The 21,818-nt window shown below is 39.6% G+C and overlaps 1 protein-coding gene across 2 annotated transcripts; it reads right to left on the bottom strand.

The window, feature by feature from the left end:
- Positions 1 to 2,449: 2,449 nt before the first annotated feature.
- Positions 2,450 to 20,999, bottom strand: kif5bb (kinesin family member 5B, b). 2 transcript variants are annotated; one of them, XM_084433730.1, is made up of 26 exons: positions 20,681 to 20,999; positions 16,522 to 16,609; positions 16,254 to 16,327; positions 15,932 to 16,036; positions 15,484 to 15,532; positions 15,277 to 15,332; positions 15,093 to 15,180; positions 14,735 to 14,859; positions 14,046 to 14,150; positions 13,803 to 13,948; positions 13,564 to 13,712; positions 13,283 to 13,473; positions 8,842 to 8,910; positions 8,284 to 8,490; positions 6,799 to 6,942; positions 6,458 to 6,643; positions 5,504 to 5,621; positions 5,304 to 5,359; positions 5,022 to 5,131; positions 4,824 to 4,925; positions 4,676 to 4,736; positions 4,476 to 4,547; positions 3,750 to 3,854; positions 3,449 to 3,665; positions 2,979 to 3,111; positions 2,450 to 2,851 (listed from the first exon to the last, which is right to left on the bottom strand). In XM_084433730.1, the coding sequence occupies exons 1-25, from the start codon at positions 20,804 to 20,806 to the stop codon at positions 2,984 to 2,986; spliced, it is 2,877 nt and encodes a 958-aa protein (XP_084289856.1). In that variant the 5' UTR covers positions 20,807 to 20,999; the 3' UTR covers positions 2,450 to 2,851; positions 2,979 to 2,983. The 2 variants fall into 2 exon arrangements, with proteins under 2 accessions (XP_084289856.1, XP_084289855.1); XM_084433729.1 differs by having other exon boundaries at positions 5,295 to 5,359; positions 20,681 to 20,968.
- Between the last annotated feature and the right edge of the window lie 819 nt (positions 21,000 to 21,818).

Here is a 21,818-nt window from a genome sequence, read left to right as displayed (position 1 = left end):
CAATAATTGGAAAATTCACTGAGAAATTCGATGTTTGAGATGCAAATTTTCAGTTTTCAACAAGTGCGTTTTTTCAATTGAGATGGTTAACATTTTAAAGTGCTTTTATAAGTTTAAATTCGGTGAACAAGACAACCGTTAGACAAATGAAGTAATTTCAGAGGACTGTTGAGTGCGGTTTTCATTTCCTCTCCCATCGCTTTTCTTCAGTAATGTGAAACTTGCACTACACCAGATTTATATTGCACACAAAAGGTCTTAAAACGTCATCCTCAATATTCCCCCTGCTACTACAGTATTACAGTCATTTACACAGGACACCTAGTAGGATTTGGATCCAATTTACGTGGAAAAACGGGAAAATGCTAACCAAGTATACTGGAATCTACATACACTTTGCATAAGAAAAACAAAACCCCACATTAGTAGACTTAAAAAAGATCAACAAAAGAAAAATTAACAGCAAAACTCCTAGTCTACAATAAAACAGAAATAAATAAAACAATATTATCTAGTTGCAAGTGCAACAAATTGAAAACGTGACCTAAAACGATTAAATAAACCCCGCCCACCATTAAATAGGCCCCACCCATTAACACTACTCAATGAAAAGGCAGTAACGTTGTGCTGAATGAAAAGCATTGGAACCGTACGGACTGTGGAAAGCCAATCAGCAGGTCTAATTAAGCAAACGCAAAACACAAGGCAACCAAATCCACAGCAAACAATAATCCAAGATCGTATTTTGGTTGTGTGAGCCAGAACTAAACGCTGTGTGGGTTCCCCTGGGTTGTTTGCAACGCTCAAATCACGGAAGATTCTAATCGCCATTTCTAAAATGCATAACGTCAAAAATATGGACCCTATAATGGACTAAACCGAACCAAAAACAACAAAAATCAAATAAAAAGGGTAAAAACAGGAGTGTAGGCTTATTGTGACTCCAATGGCTGTTTGACCACTGCACAAACCTCACTCCCCAAAAACGACAAAAGGACAATATACAAGGGTAAGCGTAAAAGGTGTAAGCAGCTTAAGTGTAAAACAAACTAGAAAGTTACTGTATTGCTTTTAGAGGGAGTATCTAAAGAGGAAAGGGGTGGGGGATTTGATCAGAATCCCTTAACAAGGGACAGTTCACCCAAAATAATTCGCTTTTGTCATCATTTATGCACTCATGTCATCCCAAACCCAAACCTTTATGAAATAATTTTTATCTGTGCAACATAAGTTTTTCAGACATACATTTCCATAAAAGGAAAACCGTGAAAAGGAGCTACAAAACACCATTAAAAAAATACATCAACCACTGAAAATCTCGAAGCTATGGTGCATAAAGACATGTTGTGGCAGGTTTGATGTCAATGACGCCAAATGCCATTCTGTCTTGTAAACGAATGGCAGCAAATAAGATTTTAGAGCTACAGAGGGGAAGATCTGACATAAATTTCGGGTTACAACTGTATGTCTTGGAATATAAAGCCAGAGTCGAATGAACTATTTTAAACGGTGTGTGTTTTTTTTTTTCCTTTTTGGAGCTTGAAATTGTCTATCCCCATTTATTTTCTCAAAAACCAGTGTAAACACTGATAGTGTTGCATAAAAGAAAAAGTCTAACAGCTTTGGAATAACATGAGGGTGAATAAATGACAATATATACATATTTTTTTTTATTGTTGGGTCAACTATCTCAAATTAAATGGCAGGTTCCATGCCTCAAAAACAATGTAATTACAATCCTGTCTGGTAATATTTTAGGCCAAACTAAGAGGAAAAATCCACACGTGATTTTTAATGATTCGTAGTGACTGAGCTATGGAGCAGCATTGATACGGCAAACTCTACCTGTTTAAATAGTGAGAACTAAAGTTAAATATTGAAATGTCAAAATGAGCAAGTGACGTTAGTATTATAGTGTTTTTTTTTTTTATTAAATATTTTTTTTAAACCTAGCTACGACTCGTCTAAGACCTCAGGCTGTGACATTCACACAGGTCTTTATGCTGTAACAATGATTACTCGTAATGTGTTCGTACAGTGCTTTAAATATACCTGTAGATCAGGAGCGTCTACATCAAGCAGCCTTTTCATTCTCATTTCATGGAACTGCATCTTGTTTGTCCACTTAAATGACCATTTTATCATAATTTAAATCATTTCTTCTGAGAATGTCCATGATCATTACAAAAACTAATTCAATGGTTCATATATATATATATATATATATATATATATATATATATATATATATATATATATATATATATATATATATACACACACACACAGTTCAATTGTAGTGTTTAACTTACTTATTTAGGTGAAATGTTTAATAGAAACTACTCAAAGCAAGAGAGAACAAGCTAACTCTCTAAACAAACCCAAAATGTGAACGTACATAAATAAGGCTAAAATAACGCAGCTAGTAGGTTTTTTTTTGTTCCTTTTTACCATTTTTCATTCATTTCTGCCTTTTTTTTCTTTTGTAATTTTGAAATACATTCAACTTGGCACAGTAAGGGACGTGGAGAGCGGGATGTGAGCAGAAACCGACTGTGCAAGAGTGAAGAGATACACGCTAGTTACACACGTGTCCACTGTTGCAAAAAGCCTGTCTTTTTTAGTTTTCTTTATGTTTTTTTTTAAGGGAAGGTATAAGAGATAAGAATGGAGGAACAACTGTACAGCCCAGACGGGGATAGTATTTCATGTTTCATACACATATATATACTTATATTCATTTTCATATGTATAGTATTGAACCATCCCGTGCTGTGGAATGCCTGTTTAGCTTTTTGGGGTGATATCAGCTTCAGCTGGGGCTACTGGGGTTATATTCAGCATTCAACAGCTGGAAACAGAAAAGAAAGAAAGAGACAGAAGGTAAAAAAAAAAGAAAAGAAAAAAAGAATGATATTGCAACCCATTTTACCTCCATAATGTGACACATTTGCGAGTGATATGCAGCATCTACTCACTTATTTTACTGTTTGGCTACGCCTCCACCACGGATGGCCACTGATTGGTTGTGGAAGAGCCCCGCCCCTGAGCGGTTGACATTGGGGTGGGTGGGAGAGGCGACAGGGGGCTGACCTGGTCTGATTGGCTTGGCTGTAAAAAGAGGAAATATGTCTAGTTAGTTACACCCCAAAACAAGTTGATTGTCTATTAAATTGGTATTAAAGAATATTAACTGAAAAGCTTCTAAACTGGCCATTAATTGTGTTAAATTAAAATAAATCATGAAATGAACAATGATTCATTATTTGAATCTATTAACATCCCTGAAAAAAGTGAGCGAGCAACACTTCATATTAGCAGTTTCCTCTGTGGTAGAATGATGTTCTCAACCCTATCCAAGTCCCTTGCTACTTTCAAGCATGTTGAAAGACATATGGCTGAATCTAGTAATTGCACTCTTTTAAAGTGTGTGTGTGTGAGAACTAACCGATCTGTGCAGAGTGTCCTCTGCGAGCCATGTTCTTGGCTCTGACGGCCTCTTTGATGCGGTCCACCTCCTGCTGGTAGCGTTTGCGGTCACGTGCTGCGTTCTCTTTGGCCTCTTTGAGCGCAGACTCCAGAGCCTTCACGCGCTCCGCCGTCGCCCGCAGGCGCTTCTCTAGCTTGGGCAGCTCACAGCGGAGGTCAGCGTTATCACGCACCAGCTACACAGAGAAGGGAAAGAGACAGTGAGCGTGTGTGTTGTGAGAGAATGCATGCGATATCTGATGTTTTAAGTGTGTGTTTACCTGCTTGTGCACTTTAGTGAGCTGTTCAAGGTTGTTCTCAAGGAATGAGATCTTCTGTTTTTGCGCCGCGCTGCCACCAGTGTCATCTGAGTCCATCTCAGCGCTCTGAAAAATATGTTGATACATAATTAAGGCCTGTCTGAGAGTTGTTGATAAAGTCATAAGAGGAGTTTTATGACGTCTAGTTTATTAGCTTTGATGGCAGTGATTTAAAGCCTACTAATAATTTTATAATAATAGTAAAAATCTAAAATTAAATGAGGTAAAATATAATTTTAAGATTATATTCAAATATAAATGATATTAAAATACATTTTATATACTTTTTTTTAAAAATTTTTTATTAAAAGTGCAAAAGTAAAATAAAATAAAGCAGAAATAAAATAAATAATTTAAATGTAATAAAATTGTAAAAAAAAAAAAAAAAAAAAAAATTATAAAAAGAAAATTAAAATAAAGAATAAAATAAAATATTTTAAAATAAAATAAGTTATTATAAAATAAAACATTTAAATAAAGGGACACGCTCTTCAATATGTCCTGCCCTAACTCCCTGATTGCATGGGACATTAGCTGACAGAAAAAGTCTTTAAGAAAATGACAGCTACACACTCAGGGACCTATAAAACATTTAGCTTTTAATATCCACATTGAAACTTTTTTTTTTCATTATCTGGAGTAACTTCTGAACTTTAAACTACAATTACGCATTCACAATGGTTGTACCTTCTTCACCCGCGTGGCCAGATCCTGAACAAAGAGCTTCCTCAGATTATGAAGAGTCTGCAGCTCTTTGGCCTGAGGAGAAGTGAGTGATCAGAGAGTGCACACACACACACACACACACACACACACACACACACACACACACACACACAAACGAAGATGTAAGAATCATCTCTCAAGCACAGAACAAAATGACCTACCACTGTCTCCTCCAGGCCTTTGAGATCCTGTCTGGCCTGTTCCCTTCTGTCCTGCATCACCCTATAAACACAATTTCATCATTAACACACCAGACATAACGTTTCCCGCACACTATACCAATCTCTGCATGTTTGGTGCGTGTCCTACGTGAGCTCGTGCAGTTTGCGGCTCTTCTCCTGGTCAGTGGATCTGAGTTTCTCGTGCTCCACCTTCAAGCGCTCCTGCTCCAACATGATCTTCTGGTTCTGACTGCAGACAGAAGACAAAGCGAGGAAAATGAGCCTGAGCACATGTGGCCCTGATTCAGTGCCTGAAGAGAAGTATATATATATATATGTGTCTTACTCCTGAAGTTCAGTGATGAGTTTCTCCTTGATCTCCAGCTCATCTCTAAGGCTGCTTAGCTGTTTCTGATGAGCTTCTCTGTGGTTATGAATCTGCTGCTCGACTGCAGTCTGTCCAATCATGAACAGAGAAAAATTATAAAATTACATCTCTCTTTTAAAAGAAAAGAAAATCATAAGCCCCCTTCAGAATTGAGAACAGAACACATTAATGCTACATAAACAGTTTATTGGGCAACACTCAGTATAAAAAAGTTCAGAAACATTACCTTACCATGCTTACCTTGACTTCATTAGCACTTTGTATCTCATTCTCCTTCTCCATTGCATGAACTTTCTCTGCACAAAAGAAAATAAACATCACAAAAACAAGCCTTTCACGCCCAATGCAATCTCACCACAAGAGGGCAGTAAAAGTAAAGGGGTCTGGGCCAAACAAAGTTTATACGGCCATTAAAATGAGAGATGGGAGTATATTTGTACCCTGGGCGCTGATTTTGACCAGTTCCTCATTGAGAGAGTCAACATTCTCCTCTAACTGTCTCTTCTTCTGTTCGATGTTCTGCAGATACTCTGTCAGGGACTTGATCTTTGCCTCATACTGTAGACAAAAACAAAACAAAAATCTCTCAAGATCTTTTTAAGCACCCTGTAAACGGCATGCTATTATTGTAATGAAGAACATGTGGGGTTTCCAATTAGCTACAGCCATACAATATAAAACATGAGACTGATTTTACTAAAAGAGCAGCTTATAAACGCTCTTTAATTCTTGTTTAAAGGGATATTTCACCGCTGGAAAGATGAATGTGTATTTAAATTGGGTCATTTATGTAGTAGAAATGTGAAATTATTTTAGAAGTTGGTGCCTTCTAGACTGAGAAAAGACAGAAAATGTATTTTTGGCTTACGAGGATGAAAGACAACAACTCCCAGAATGCACTTGCTTCGCTGCCCTACGAGGCAACTCCCAAGTCATGCCTACTGGTTACAGAGGGCAGTATTGGAAGAAATGATACAACTAGGCTACTAGTTGACTCGAAACTGAAAAAAACGCCGTTTTATCGTGAGATCCCCCCTATGGGAGGGTTGAAAACATGCGGAACGAGCTCCTCCTATTGGCTGTAGTCTCTCGCCTCTGGCCAAAAAAGCCTCCGATGAGCTAAATGACGATTTTTGCGTCATTGGTGGTTTTTTTCCAGGCACACAATACAGAAATCTGTCGTCTTAGGGGGACATGAGGGAGGGAAGCACGGTCATTCGAAAATACTACCGGGTTTCTACTGATACAAAGCTTAATGCTAATCGGTGAAGTATCCCTTTAATGTCCAGTAGAAAAATGCTAGAAGGGTAAGTAAATAAATGACATTTTCATTTCTGGATGAACTACTCCAATAAGACAGAAGATTTGTTGCTTTATCTTTTCCTGCCGTTTACCTGAGAGATACGGAGCTGGCAGGCTGCGAGCTCTTTCTCGTTCTCATCCATCTTCTTGTTGCTCTCGGCCTGAGAGCCTTCCAGCTGTTTGCTGCGCTTCACCAGAGTCTTCACCTCCGACTTCATCTTACTGATGTACAGACGAGCCACTGTGAACTCTTCATCAATGAGACCTCCACCTTCATGCTGTTGAGCGAAAGACACAGACAGAGAAAAAGAAACAGATAAAGAAAGAAAAAGATTGATGTTAGAGAGGAGGGTGAGCAGTTGAAAGGAAAGGAAATTAAACAGCAAGGATAAAGAAACATAGTATTCGACGTCACGGTTCTTTGCCTTGTTACCTTAATGTCATTGCTGCCCACGGCGATGCCGATCTCTGCCAGGTCTTTAAGCAGTGATGACATCATCTCAGTGACTCTCTTCTTCTGATGGTTGGTCATTTCCTTCAGTTTCTGCAGCTCAGAGTCAATAGATGCGAGAACGCTCTGCAAAAACACAGCTCAGATTAGCCAACTAATACCAAGGCACACCATAAAAATACGATCTGGCACTGCTATAGGTACCTTCCCATTTGATAAACACTCACTTAAAGGATTATTAGGAACATCATACTAATACTGTGTTTGACCCCTTTTCGCCTTCAGAACTGCCTTAATTCTACGTGGCATTGATTCAACAAGGTGCTGAAAGCATTCTTTAGAAATGTTGGCCCATATTGATAGGATAGCATCTTGCAGTTGATGGAGATTTGTGGGATGCACATCCAGGGCACGAAGCTCCCGTTCCACCACATCCCAAAGATGCTCTATTGGGTTGAGATCTGGTGACTGTGGGGGCCATTTTAGTACAGTGAACTCATTGTCATGTTCAAGAAACCAATTTGAAATGATTCGAGCTTTGTGACATGGTGCATTATCCTGCTGGAAGTAGCCATCAGAGGATGGGTACATGGTGGTCATAAAGGGATGGACATGGTCAGAAACAATGCTCAGGTAGGCCGTGGCATTTAAACGATGCCCAATTGGCTCTAAGGGACCTAAAATGTGCCAAGAAAACATCCCCCACACCATTACACCACCACCAGCCTGCACAGTGGTAACAAGGCATGATGGATCCATGTTCTCATTCTGTTTACGCCAAATTCTGACTCTACCATCTGAATGTCTCAACAGAAATCGAGACTCATCAGACCAGGCAACATTTTTCCAGTCTTCAACTGTCCAATTTTGGTGAGCTCGTGCAAATTGTAGCCTCTTTTTCCTATTTGTAGTGGAGATGAGTGGTACCCGGTGGGGTCTTCTGCTGTTGTAGCCCATCCGCCTCAAAGTTGTGTGTGTTGTGGTTTCACAAATGCTTTGCTGCATACCTCGGTTGTAACGAGTGGTTATTTCAGTCAAAGTTGCTCTTCTATCAGCTTGAATCAGTCGGCCCATTCTCCTCTGACATCTAGCATCAACAAGGCATTTTCGCCCACAGGACTGCCGCATACTGGATGTTTTTCCCTTTTCACACCATTCTTTGTAAACCCTAGAAATGGTTGTGCGTGAAAATCCCAGTAACTGAGCAAATTGTGAAATACTCAGACTGGCCCCGTCTGGCACCAACAACCATGCCACGCTCAAAATTGCTTAAATCACTTTTCTTTCCCATTCTGACATTCAGTTTGGAGTTCAGGAGATTGTCTTGACCAGGACCACATCCCTAAATGCATTGAAGTAACTGCCATGTGATTGGTTGATTAGATAATTGCATTAATGAGAAATTGAACAGGTGTTCCTAATAATCCTTTAGGTGAGTGTATATATTATATAGTAATATCTGCTCACAGATTTCTGGTTGAGCTCTTCACTCAGGGTTTCAAACTCCTTGGTCTTGTCCTCCACCTCCTGACTCTTCTGATCATAGTTGACGGCAAGTTCCTCCAGAGCCTGCAGCACCTCCTTCACCTCCTCTTTAGACGCGTCGTTCTCCATCTGCAGACGGGTGAGCTCCGCCTGGAGGTTGTCATGGTCCCTCCGTGTTGAGACCAGCAGCTACAAAACAAATGAAGATTTTTTTTTTTTTTTTTTTTGCATTGTGAAATTACTGTCATTAAACATGTTGCACAACTTTAGGGTCATTAGGTTCAAATTCTTGTGATGGGACATAACACTGTCCAGATTCAAACCTGTAACTCAACATATAAGGAGTGTGTGAACTAACCACTAGGCTGGAATGTTATTTATCATTTAGAGCTCTTAATGAGCTCTTTAATATAAAGTTCTTAATGGCAAAAGGCAAATCCCAACTCTCTAAATGATTCAGTCAACTAGGAGACAGGACACACTGTTTTTTTTTTTTTTATGGGAAGTAATGTAAATCTAATGTCCATGTTCAGCTCTCACCTCTTCCTGATCCAACATCTGCTGCTTGAGTTTCTCAGCCAGCTGAGACTGCTGATTTATCTCATCATCCTACAGGCAGACAGCACAGAGAGAGAGAGAAAGAATAAATGTGTCTTTAAAGCAAATCTTGATGATTTTACAGCAGAACATTATAAAGAAAATAATGTTTTTTACATTATTTGAAAAACACACTGAGCATCAGGTCTAAAATACCTATTTCACACAGTCACAAGTCTGTACGCTAAAAAAAGTTAACATGCACATCAGAAGGTACTAATGTATGGTACAAATGTTATGCTTACGGCGTATCATCAAAACAATATTGGATTTTATTTTTTCATGATCATGCTGATGTTTTGCACTATAATAAGATGTCAACACTGCATTAATATCAAGAGAGAATGATTCAGTTGACAAATAGGCCTAGTCCAAATTAATCACAGACATATTTATCTATGGCAAATCAGAATCAGAATCAGAATCAGAAAGAGCTTTATTGCCAAGTGTGCTTGCACCCACAAGGAATTTTTCTTGGTACTGAAGCTTCCAGTGCACATATACAAATACAAATACAACAAGAACAAAGTAATACAAATTCTAAGAATGAAAATATATAAAAAATAAATAAAAATAGTATAAAAGTAAAAAAGTAGGGTCACAGTTGGGTTTAGTCTGAATAAACATTTACAGATTATGAACATATTTACAGTATTTGAGTAGTATGAATAATATAAATATCACCTGAATTAGAGAATATTACACTAGACAGTGGGAGTCTAGCGCATGTTACAGATTATAAACATATTTACAGTATTTGAGTAGTATGAATAATATAGATATAAATATCACCTGAGTTTATTGCACTAGACAGTGGGAGTATTGCACTTACAGGCATATGCTTTGGGGGGCATGTTAAGTGTTCAGAAGGGAAATGGCCTGTGGAAAGAAACTGTTCCTGTGCCTGGAAGTTCTTGTGGCCAGTGATCTGTGTCGCCGTCCTGACGGTAACAGTTCAAACAGGGGGTGTCCAGGGTGAGTGGAGTCTGTGATGATTTTACCTGCTCTCTTCCTCACTCTGGAAGAGTACAGGTCCTGGAGGGTTGGCAGGGGGGCACCAATAATCCTCTCTGCAGTCCGGACTGTCCGTTGTAGTCTCCTGATGTCCGATTTGGTAGCTGAACCAAACCAGACAGTGATGGAAGTGCTTAAGACAGACTCAATGACGGCTGAGTAGAACTGGATCAGCAGCTCCTGTGGCAGATTGAACTTCTTCAGCTGGCGAAGGAAGTACAGTCTCTGCTGGGCCTTTTTCACAATGGAGTCAATGTGATTTGCCCACTTCAGGTCCTGGGAGATGGTAGAGCCCAGGAACCTGAATGACTCCACTGCTTCCACAGTGCTGTTCATGATGGTGAGAGGAGGGAGTGCTGGGGGTTTTCTCCTGAAGTCCACGATCATCTCCACTGTTTTGAGTGTGTTCAGCTCAAGGTTGTTATAGCTGCACCAGACAGCCAGCTGTTCAACCCCCAGTCTGTAAGCAGACTCGTCACCATTTTGGATGAGACCGATGACAGTGGTGTCGTCTGCAAATTTCAGGAGCTTGACAGAGGGGTCTTTAGAAGTGCAGTCATTAGTGTACAGGGAGAAGAGCAGTGGGGAGAGAACGCACCCTTGGGGGGCGCCAGTGCTGATGGTGAGGGTCCTGGATGTGAGTTTCCCCAGTCTCACTAGCTGCTGCCGGTCCGTCAGGAAGCTGGAGATCCACTGACAGATTGTGGATGGCATGGAGAGCTGAGTCAGTTTGGCTGTGAGAAGATCAGGGATGATGGTATTGAAGGCCGAACTGAAGTCCACAAATAAGATCCGTGCATAAGTCCCAGGTCTGTCAAGATGTTGCAGGATATAGTGCAGTCCCATGTTGACTGCATCATCCACAGACCTGTTTGCTCTGTAAGCAAACTGAAGGGGATCCATCAGGGGTCCGGTGATGTCCTTCAGATAGGCCAACACCAGTCTTTCAACGACTTCATGACCACAGACGTGAGAGCGACAGGTCTGTAATCATTAAGTCCAGTGATTTTAGTTTTTTTGGGAACCGGAATGATAGTGGAGCGTTTGAAGCAGCAGGGAACTTCACACTGCTCCAATGATCTGTTGAAGATCTGCGTGAAGACTGGGGCCAGTTGGTCAGCACAGGCTTTTAGACAAGCAGATGAGATGCCGTCTGGGCCTGAAGCTTTCCTAGTCTTCTGTTTTTTGAAGACTCTGCTCACGTCCTCCACACAGACCTTAAGCTCAGGTTGGATGGCAGAAGGGGGGAGGAGAGGGGTTGCAGGAGGTGATGGTGGATGTGTGAAGTGCACATCAGGGCGGGTGTGAGGTGTGAGTCTGGGCTTCTCAAACCTGCAATAGAATGCATTGAGAGTGTCAGCCAGTTGTTGATTCTCCACAGATGGGGGGGATGGTGACTTGTAGTTGGTGATGTTCCTCAGGCCTCTCCAGACTGATGCCGGGTCGTTGGCTGAAAACTGGTTTTTCAGCTTTTCAGAGTAGCTTCTTTTAGCAACTCTGATCTCCTTTGTCAGTCTGTTTCTGGCCTGGTTATACAAGATTTTATCCCCACTTCTGTAAGCATCCTCTTTGGCATGACGAAGCTGTTTGAGTTTCCCAGTAAACCATGGTTTATCATTAGTGAATGATAAGAATGTCCTGGTAGGAATGCATGTATCCTCACAGAAACTGATATATGATGTTACAGTATCTGTGAGCTCATCCAGATCGGTGGCTGCAGCTTCAAAAACAGTCCAATCAGTGCAATCGAAGCAGGCCTGGAGATCCTGCTCTGCTTCGTTGGTCCATCTTTTTACAGTCCTTAATACAGGTTTAGCTGATTTCAGTTTCTGCCTGTAGGTCGGTATAAGATGAACCAAACAGTGATCAGAGAGCCCCAAAGCTGCCCGTGGGACGGAGTGATACGCATTCTTTATCGTGGTGTAACAGTGGTCCAATATATTACTGTCTCTGGTAGGACATGTAACATGCTGTCTGTATTTTGGCAGTTCACGGGAGAGATTTGCTTTGTTAAAATCCCCAAGAATGATTAAAAGAGAGTCTGGGTACCTTTGTTCCATTTCAGCTATATGTTCAGCCAGCTGTTGTAGCGCCGCGCTCACACACGCGTCTGGAGGAATGTAAACATTCGCGAGAATGAATGAGGAAAACTCCCGCGGCGAGTAGAAAGGTTTACAGTTTATGAAATGCACCTCTAAATTAGGAGAGCACATCTTCTTCAGTGTTGTTACATCTGAACACCAACTTTCGTTAATGTAGAAACACAATCCACCACCTCTCGTTTTCCCCGTTAGTTCCGCGATGCGATCCGCTCGGAACAGCTGGAAGCCCGGCAGATGTAGTGCGTTGTCCGGTATGGCTTCACTCAGCCAGGTTTCAGTGAAGCACAGAGCAGCGGAGTTTAAAAAATCCTTGTTAGTGCCGGTGAGGAGAAGAAGTTCGTCCATTTTGTTAGGAAGAGATCGGAGATTCGCAAGATGAATACTGGGTAGTGCAGTGCGGAGGCCGCGCTCGCGGAGTTTAACCAGCGCGCCGGCGCGCTTCCCGCGTTTGCGTCTGACCGCGCGTTTTAACAACACCGCTGCGCCTCCAACGAGAATGTCCAGTAAAACGTCTGAGTAATCAAAATCTGTAAAAAACTTGTCTGGTGTGTGTTTCCTAATGTCCAGAAGTTCGTCTTTGGTGAAACTGATAGGAAAAGAATGACTAAACGCAGAACAAACGAACAAAAACAACACAATGACTGGAGAGCTCCACACCGAGGCAGCCATCCGCGGCGCCATCTTGGATCTCCGATATACCAATATCTCCGATATACAAATACCAATGTCTATAGAGCAGGGTGATTGATGGTCAATAATATTAACTTACACAACCGTTTAAAAGACTGGGGTCAGTAAGATTTTTTTTTTTTAAGTCTATTGCTCATCAAGTTTGCATTTATTTGATCAAAAATACATTAAAACAGTACTATTAATAGTAAAATGTTACTCACATTTAAAATAACTTTACTATTTTGATATTTTTTTCAGGATGCTTTGATGACTAGAAAGTTAATAAGAACAGCATTTAAATTATACTTATTTTATACTTATTATACTTTTGCAACATTATGAATGCCATTTACTGTCACTTTTGATCAACTCAATGCGTCCTTAATGCGACTTCAAACGTTTGACTGGTAGTGTATACTATGTTTTTCTTTGTAATTTAACCTATGCAAATGATATGGGGAAACAAAAATGTTTTCACACAATATTTGAAAATACCCTGAAAATTTTAAAATGCCAATAATCTCAAAATCAGCTAGGTCACCCATCACTAGTCTAAAAGCTTCATTCAATCATTTGAGGTCAGTAGTTTGTCTCACCTTGTCATCCAGCTGTTTGTAGAGTTTGGCTAATTCACCCTCACACTTCTCACGCTCAGCGTCAGTGAATTTGAGGGCAGGCATGCTGGGAGACGAGGTGATTTTATCATTATTCACCACATTATCCAGAGCCAGAACTTCTGCGTTTGCCTTCTCCTTATCATACTGCTCTTCAGCGGGGACGCTCTCACCTGAAAACATAAAATTCAATGCAGTTGTGTGTAATTCTCAACAATTACAGCTGAATGAGTATGAAGTGAGTGTGTGTCTCATCTCAGTACCGTTCCTCCAGCGATTGAGCTCGTTCTCCAACCAGGTGATGGTGTTCTTTAGCGTCTTGTTCTTCTCTTTCTCCCTTTCATATTTCTTCTTCCACTGTTCTGCTGTCAGCTCCACGTTCACACAGACTGTGTTCTTAATGGTCTTTGCTCTGACAGTGAGAACCGAAAAATGACTTGATGCTCAACACTAAAGTTCCATTAAAACTCTCATTAAACTCAATACGTGTATGTCTCCTCACCTCTGTCCGAACATGAGTGTAGTTTTAGTCTCAGCCTCGTTGTATGAGGATGGAGAGCAACAGATCACTATAGTGGTCCTGCAGTTCCCACCCAGTGAATCCTGCAAGATCCTCGTCATCTTACTGTCTCTGTAGGGAACGTACGTCTGACATGGGAAAGAAATATTCATTCATTACTCTTCCATCCATTTAATGGCACAGGTAATCGTACATAATTGTGACAATCAGGTGCATCACACCCACCGATCCTTCAGCCAGAGAGGAGATGACGTTGCCCAGAGCGGAAAGAGATTTATTAATGTTTTTGGCTTCATCCAACACTGCACCTTCTGCTCCGGTTTTACTGACCTGCAGTCAAAAACATCAAATCAGAGACAGTGCTGCCCCAAATTAAACTAATATTAAAGAGGACCTATTATGCCCTTTTACAAAGTCTTGATTTTAGTCTAGAATAGGTTTTCATGCTTGAATGTTAAAAACAACAACATTTTTCATACATCTTACATTGTTGCAGCACCTCTCTTCCCAGTCTGTCAGTAACGCTCTGTTTAGTTCCTGTCTCTATGATGCCCCTCCTTTCCGAAAAGCCCAATGTGCTCTGATTGGTCAGCTGGGCCAGTGTGTTATGATTAATAAACTGCTTCAAATGCCTTTCAGAAATGTAACGCCCCTTACCATAACCGTGAGTTTCAACACACTACTAACGCAACTCAACCAGGCCTCACGGCCTTTTATTTTGCGTATTCCTTTAGGAGAAATTATTTAAATGAAGACTCTTGTGACGTGTTTTCTCCCAGAAGAAAACTCAATACTACAACCGAGATGTTTCAGGAAGTTCAGAAATAGTGCGCACTGATATAGAGATTGACTCTCTTTGGAATGGACTTAGCGCTTTGTAACTTTGCAGACATTTTCCACGCTTTTTCCATTACCTTCTCGCTTCCTGCTAAATCCACCAGGAAGAGTTTCCCACTCAGTTTCTGCTCCGTCTGTGTGTTCTCTTGCTTGACGTTTATCAGGAAGATACTGTGACTCCTGGAGCTGTGCTCGTTCATGTCTGACACACAAACACACACCACAGAGAAAACATGAGTTTTCATTTCAACTCAACTTTGACTACAGGCACACAACAGGAAAATCTTAAGATTGTATAAACATCTCTAAAGCAGTCAAATAAGAAAGAGCGTCCTTAAAATACTCTCGCTAATATAACTCAACAGGTGTGGAAAAGTTCAGCTTGCAGCTAAAATAAGACTATGCACTGTGTCTGACTGATTTGCATGTGCTTACTTGTGACAGCCACGTGTCTGTTAGATTTGCCTTCATCAATGGTGTCCATCACTTCATCCGGGCTACACACAAAGCGTTCAGTGCAACCCTGCAGATGGAGAAGGAGAAAGAGATAGACAAGCAAAACATTTGAACCACCTCTACACTAAAACATCCACAGCTAACTAGCGAAACAAAGCCTCACCTTTACGTAAGGAACCCTGTTCTTGTCTTCATGTACAGACAGGTTGGTCTTAGATACTGAAAGAGAGACAGAATTTATGATTTTAACTTAGCCTATTTCTGACCCTTATTAAATCCTAACTATTATTATTATTATTTATAATCTGACAGAAGACTCTAATATACAATCTCTAATTTTATATTTGATTTCATTTTCAGTCATACGTACCATCCAGCAAGTCCCTGATCTTGTCCAGGTAAATCTCAAAATAGGAGACCTGCCAATGCAGATGAAACAACCTTTTTTAAAATAATGTTCTCTATTTTAATATATTTTAAAATGTAACCTATTCTTGTAATGGCAAAGCTGAATTTTCAGCATCATTACTCATATACTATTCATGCTGATTTGCAGCTCAAGAAACATTTCTTATTATATTTTTGTGGTTTCAGGATTCTTTGATGGTTCAAAAGAACAGCCATTGTAGAAATATTTTGTAACATTACAAATCTCTTTTATAGAGATTGCACAGACAAAAAGCAATGACAAGGCCATTCAAAATCTGGAGATGAGCACAAAGAAGTTCCCATGCCTAATTCATACGGCTTTTCTAGGTCTGAAAATATCAATGGGAACCCTTTGAATAACTAACACTGATTTATCATGCATGTCAAACCTTAATATGGAATTCCAGGTTTTCATCCATGGAGTAAATGTAGTTGAATATATCCTGGACGATACGGGGAATGATGCCCATGCCGTCAGAATCGTGCAGGTTCCCCTACAATCACATATTGAATCGCAATGATGATGTGAGATGATTTAAAGGTACAGTAAATGCACTGATAGCCCTGATTACGAAAACCCACAAGCAGAATGTTAAACCCTAAAACAACTGTGGAATCGGTCCCAAAACCACACTGGGTTTGTATTAAATTACCTAATATTTGAAAATCATTTATGACACTGATTATGCTTATTTCTAGATTCATTTTCACCTCCATTGTGTGCGTCTTTCCAGAGGATGTTTGTCCATAAGCAAATATTGTACCGTTGTAACCCTCAAGCACATCTGCAGGGCACAAAGACAACAAAATATACCATTTGAACATGATCTTCTGGTCTCTAATACAATATTTAGGGACGCTTAGTTAATCTCAACAAATTACTATACTAAATAATATTAAATGGCAACATGAAGGTGACAGAATTTTCATTTTAAAGTTGTGATCTGGTTGAATGACTCCCGGAGGACTCGTTCCTCACCTTTAACAATCTTCTGAGCACAAGCGTTGTAAACCTGCTCCTGAGAAGTGTTAGACTGAAACACACGATCAAACATATACGGCTTTCCCTGGAGAGAGAGAGAGAGAGAGAGAGAGAGAGAAAGACAGAGAATGAATGATGGGTCATTATGCATATATGCGTTAACTCTGAATCGGCAGACTAGTCATAAGACTCAAAGATGATCCTTCGGAGAAACGTTTTACACCTAAGAGAATAAGCACAGACTAAACAAGAACCTCATTACTACAGGCCAAAGAACAAGACATCCTTCCCTCCTGTTACGAATGGCTCTAACCTTTAACACAAACAGCAGTGACAGTAAACCAGGTGTGAAATTCAGAGCATTTTATTAGAGATCTTCGTCCAGGCATGAGCTCGCTCTGTACGGCTAAAACAACAGATTTAACATCATGACCACCCTGTTTATTAGCAGCCCTGCTTTCAAGAAGTTTGTTTCCTATTTTTCTTTCTCTAAATGCATTTAAAAATGGTTTTAAGCCTTGAACTAAGCAAATCTGCAAGAAGATGAATCATAACATTACAAAAATGGACAAGACAAAGATACGTGACTGTACGCTTATCCAATAAAGCACACTACTACTGAAGTTTAAAATATTTGAAACCGTGAGCTTGTGAATTGTATGTGACGCGAGAAAGAGTGAGCGCAGAAAAATGTTTGAGCGCAACGGTTAAAGACGTTCATATAGCGCGTTTACATAGAAAAAAAATGACGCAGGAGAACAAAAATCGATAACACAGGCATTTGTGAACTGCACAACATACGAAAGAGTTCAAAAAGGCATAAAGAAAGTATCAACGCTGTAACGTATCATTTTTGCAAAGTGCCCGCAAATAAAGCTAGTGTCTTAGATAAAAAAGACAGCAAAAACAAACAAAGAAGCGAACAAGTTGTAGTCCGAGTCACATGCAAATGACTCTTATGAACTGATTCTTTTAAAGAATCATTCAACACTCACGGGTTTAAATCAGTCTGACAAAGTCTTCAGCGAATGAACTTTGAAGGTTACAGAAGCAGGTTCTGCAACGAATCTGCTCATTAGCGGACACGCCGATTGGTTGAATCAGGTCGACGTGACCCATCCAGTTCTTATTACACGTCCACATTTCCTCACCATGCCACTCGAACACAGGAGTAGATTAACCAACCAGGTGAGGAAACAGCTGTGAATGTAACACAGCTAAGCAGATTAGTCCAGCCAACCTGAGCAAACGCTCACTAACACAATACACTCGCACCTACAACACAAGCCTACACTGAACATTTATTGTAACAAGAGGTTGACCAATATTAGCCTCCAGTGGTCAGTGCTAATATTAAGATATCTTATAAATGTCTCTATACATCCCTAATCACGGCAAATGAAACATACACAACACAATCTCTAAAATGCAGTTTCTGTACCGACAATGCTTTATTTATTATTTATTCATTCATTTAACATTATATTATTTACATCAGTTTATTTAGAGATGACACTTTTGTTAATTGGAAGGCACATTTATTGTTTTATTTCTATAACATGGCCAAATATCAAACTATTAATTAGTGTTAGTATAGCATTATATACACTATTAAGAGTATTTCGTATTTTTTCAGTTTTCAAGTTAATAATTTTGTTTTAGTTATAAATTTGTAAAGTTTTAGTCATTTTCATTCATTAAAGTTATTTTCATTAATAATTTGATCTCATCTTTAAAACATGATTTTAGTTAATAGTTTTAGTTAACAATAACACCTCCAGCACGTTAACGTGACACAGCGACATACAGATGAGGCTTTCTTGCATTCCTCATGCATTATAAAGCAAATATAACGTAGCATAACCATCGGCAATAATACTAATATTTTACATTTTCACAGTTATTGTCAAACAACGTAACTTGAACATTCAGGGAACCAAAAGGTTCAATAGTCGAAGCTTGAAATATTAATAATGCACGATATCACAGCTTTGGAATTTCAAACCAGTGACTTCTTATAAAATCTTCAGACAATCACAAGACTGCGTGAAGAGTGTTTTTGTGTATCTGTATGTCCTGAGGCCTCCTCCACTGCCAGAAATGGAACAGCACTGTTTACAACTCTCAGTATTCCCAATGAGGGATTATAATTGTGCTCCCGACGCTCACAGAGATGGGAAGGTTCATCACATGTTAGTTGTGCTGTGTTTGCATAGAGACAAGGAGAGACAAGGAAGAAACAAGCAAAGAGAAAGCTAATTACAGCATATTCCCTTATGAACCAATACTGAACTGAGACAGAAATCAACACAATAAAACATGCATAATCCCAATACTGATCCCAGTATGTGCAGCTGGACACAGTGGACAGACAGGTTTGGTTTACTTTCCTTTGTTACAGCAAGATTTATAGCCCAATCTATGATCTTTCCACCTGCTAAAACCCATTATACCAACACAAGCACGGTCCATTTCACCAGAGCTGGATAGTTGCTCTGTTGCTTGATGCTGACTTGCTCAAAACAGCTGGAAGACAAAACTCATTTGGCAGCACACAAAAAAAAAAAAAAATCAATGCACTGGAAAACAAAAGGGTGAGTGTTGGTCAGACAGTACGGTGTCACTGCAGAAATGGAGGCCAAAATGAAAAGAAGTTGAATCCATCGAAATTCTGGACCAGATACAGACACACACAAAAAAACTACCAGGGCGAATTGACCACAGCAAAACCACAAACCTGCCCCACCTAATACCCAGCTGTACATTGCACAGACTGCATGAGGGAAATTTAGGACATTGTCACTTCTAATAGACATCTATACTGCATTATGAGTTTAAACAAGTATCATTAGTTTAACTAAATGTAAAAAGGCACATCAAACATCAGATACTGCCACTAAATTACAGAATAACTACACAATTCCTAGCAAGCATGTTAAGCCTTTTTTAATAATGCAAATAAATAAGTAAAGCTGTATGCCAGGTTAAAGATAGGAAAATAGACAAGATATCTATCCAGGAACATTTTAATAGGAGAATACTATTATGCCAAAGCAATGATGTCAGCATTTTAATGCAACTTATTTATTTTGTGAAAACTTTAACTACAGAAATGGAAAACATTACCATCAGAGAAAAGGTACATTCAAGTCATGCTTTAACTGAAGTGCATTATTAATAATTGTTATTCATAGTGAAGTGCTATTAATAATTAATAATAATAGCAATAACGTTTTTTAAATAACTTTATAAATGTTTGCCAACATCACCCTCACATTTACAACTGTCCAAAAATGGCAAATGCTTTAAAGAATAAATCTCAATAAATAATAAATAAAAATACATATTTGAATAAACTGACCTAAAACCTGAGATGTAGGAGCATATGGATATATAGCCTAACTAGTGTCTATATACAGGCCCACACAAATATGATTGAAAGAGAGTTGCATTGCATGCTGTAAATATACGCATGTATTTGTCTGTTCCTAATAAAGCACAAATATAGCCAAAATAAATGACTTGGAATGGTCTTTGTACATTTTACGTTTTTAAAGTAGGCCACACCATAACAGAATGACATCAGTGAGTGTTATGATCACATTCACTTCATTTTTTCATTTATTAAACTCATATTAACTTAAAATTTCCGTATGATGTGCGAAATATGTATAGGCCCTATATTTAGCAAGCTTTTGTTGATTTTCTACCAATGAAAACAAACCGATTAACATTAGCCCAAAGGCTAGCGGTTACATATCACTTATCAAAACCCATTTAGAAGTGCACTAAAATCCAAAATTATTAAATTGACCCCAAAAAAACTTAGGTTTTCCTATTTATAAGTTCAAAATGAAACATTTTGACATTGTGCTGCATTACATCTGAGGACTGTTAGCCACCGGGCTAGCGATGACTGAAAACTATTCAACTTGCGATTATGTTACTGATTTATAGCCTCACACGCACCGTGTCCTACTTAGAATAATACTAGAACACGAATTATGATCACATTTCCAAATACATAGGGATGAAAAAAGATATTTTCTGTCAGGATACGTCTGCAGGTGGTTAGCGGATGCTAATAGAAATGGACGGCGGGTGACACAACGGAGCAAATGCGGCAATTCATCATGATATTATATTATAAACTCACCCCGATGACCACACTGTCCTCTCCTTGAAATTTGGGGATATATTTGTCTCCCCTCATCACCTCCGAACTGTTTAAAGGCCGAAAACGGCACATGACTTTGATGGTGCACTCGGCCGGGTCCGCCATCTTCAGCTGTGGGGAGGAGGAGGATGAGGAGGATGATGATGAGCGCTCCTCCCGAACGTCCTCACTTCTTTGTGTTTGATCCGTTTAAGAGAGGCGGTATTAACATTAAGTGACATGGCATCTGACGCACAGAAGCCAATGGCACATGTCACTATGCGCATTGGCACATCCGGTGGCACATCCGGTCTTCATTGGCATGTGCCAGTGGATAGTGGCATGTGTCACTGACATTATTGGCATGTGCCACTGACATCGCGACACACGGACACTGACATGACACCTCACTGACACCGAGTCGCGGAACATGTCACCGTGTTGCGACACCTCCAGTAGTGACTGACAGATTAATCGAACACCTATAGCCAACTGACGTAATTGTGCCACAAAATCCTAAATAAATAGCCTAATTTTGTGATATTTAATATCAATTAAACGAATTAAAGTGCTTTAATATTTTAATAAAAACGTGTTATTTGTGTCACGTCTGTATTTGATTGGTATGTGTCACTGAATGTTTTGTGTAATTAAATCTATCATGGGTCACTAAGAATAACGCATTAACAGTCGCGTTACTGTAAACCTTTATTTTTGCGTGATGCTGCACAGACGCACGCCAGTGTCAGTATAAGTGAGTGTAACACTGGCCAGCGCAAGATTCTCATCTGTGGCTTAAATATTTCAAGTCCTTCCAAAAAGTGTAAAAAAAATGAATTATTAAAAATCATATGTTTGTTAGGCTATGTATCAAACTAAGTGCAAAAAAAGTGCTCAGTGCAACAAACGTTCGGTCGCGCAGGACCTTCCTCAGTAACCTACCTTTAATATTTAAAAAATAATTGTATGGAATTATTCAATAAATAAAATACATTTTTGTTCTACAAATTAACGATGTGCATATGGTACACAATCTACATTATACTCCGGCAGACAGCTGCAGGTGTCACTACTGGAGGTGCCACAACATAAAGAGACATGTCAGTTTTAGTGACACAGGCCAACTGGCATGTGCCAG

This window comes from Rutilus rutilus (assembly GCF_951802725.1).
Source record: "Rutilus rutilus genome assembly, chromosome: 16".
Classification (NCBI taxonomy): Eukaryota; Metazoa; Chordata; class Actinopteri; order Cypriniformes; family Leuciscidae; genus Rutilus; species Rutilus rutilus.
Note: the sequence above shows the minus strand (reverse complement) of the source record. Positions and strands in the feature narration are given on the sequence as shown.

Excerpts from the sequence above, each read along its gene's own strand:
- kif5bb (XM_084433729.1), bottom strand. The coding sequence starts at position 20,806 with ATGGCGGACCCGGCCGAGTGCACCATCAAAGTCATGTGCCGTTTTCGG. Across the intron at positions 4,548-4,675 it reads AAGGCCTGGAGGAGACAGTG|GCCAAAGAGCTGCAGACTCT; the intron begins GTAGGTCATTTT and ends ACTTCTCCTCAG. Across the intron at positions 3,666-3,749 it reads TCACTAAAGTGCACAAGCAG|CTGGTGCGTGATAACGCTGA; the intron begins GTAAACACACAC and ends TTCTCTGTGTAG.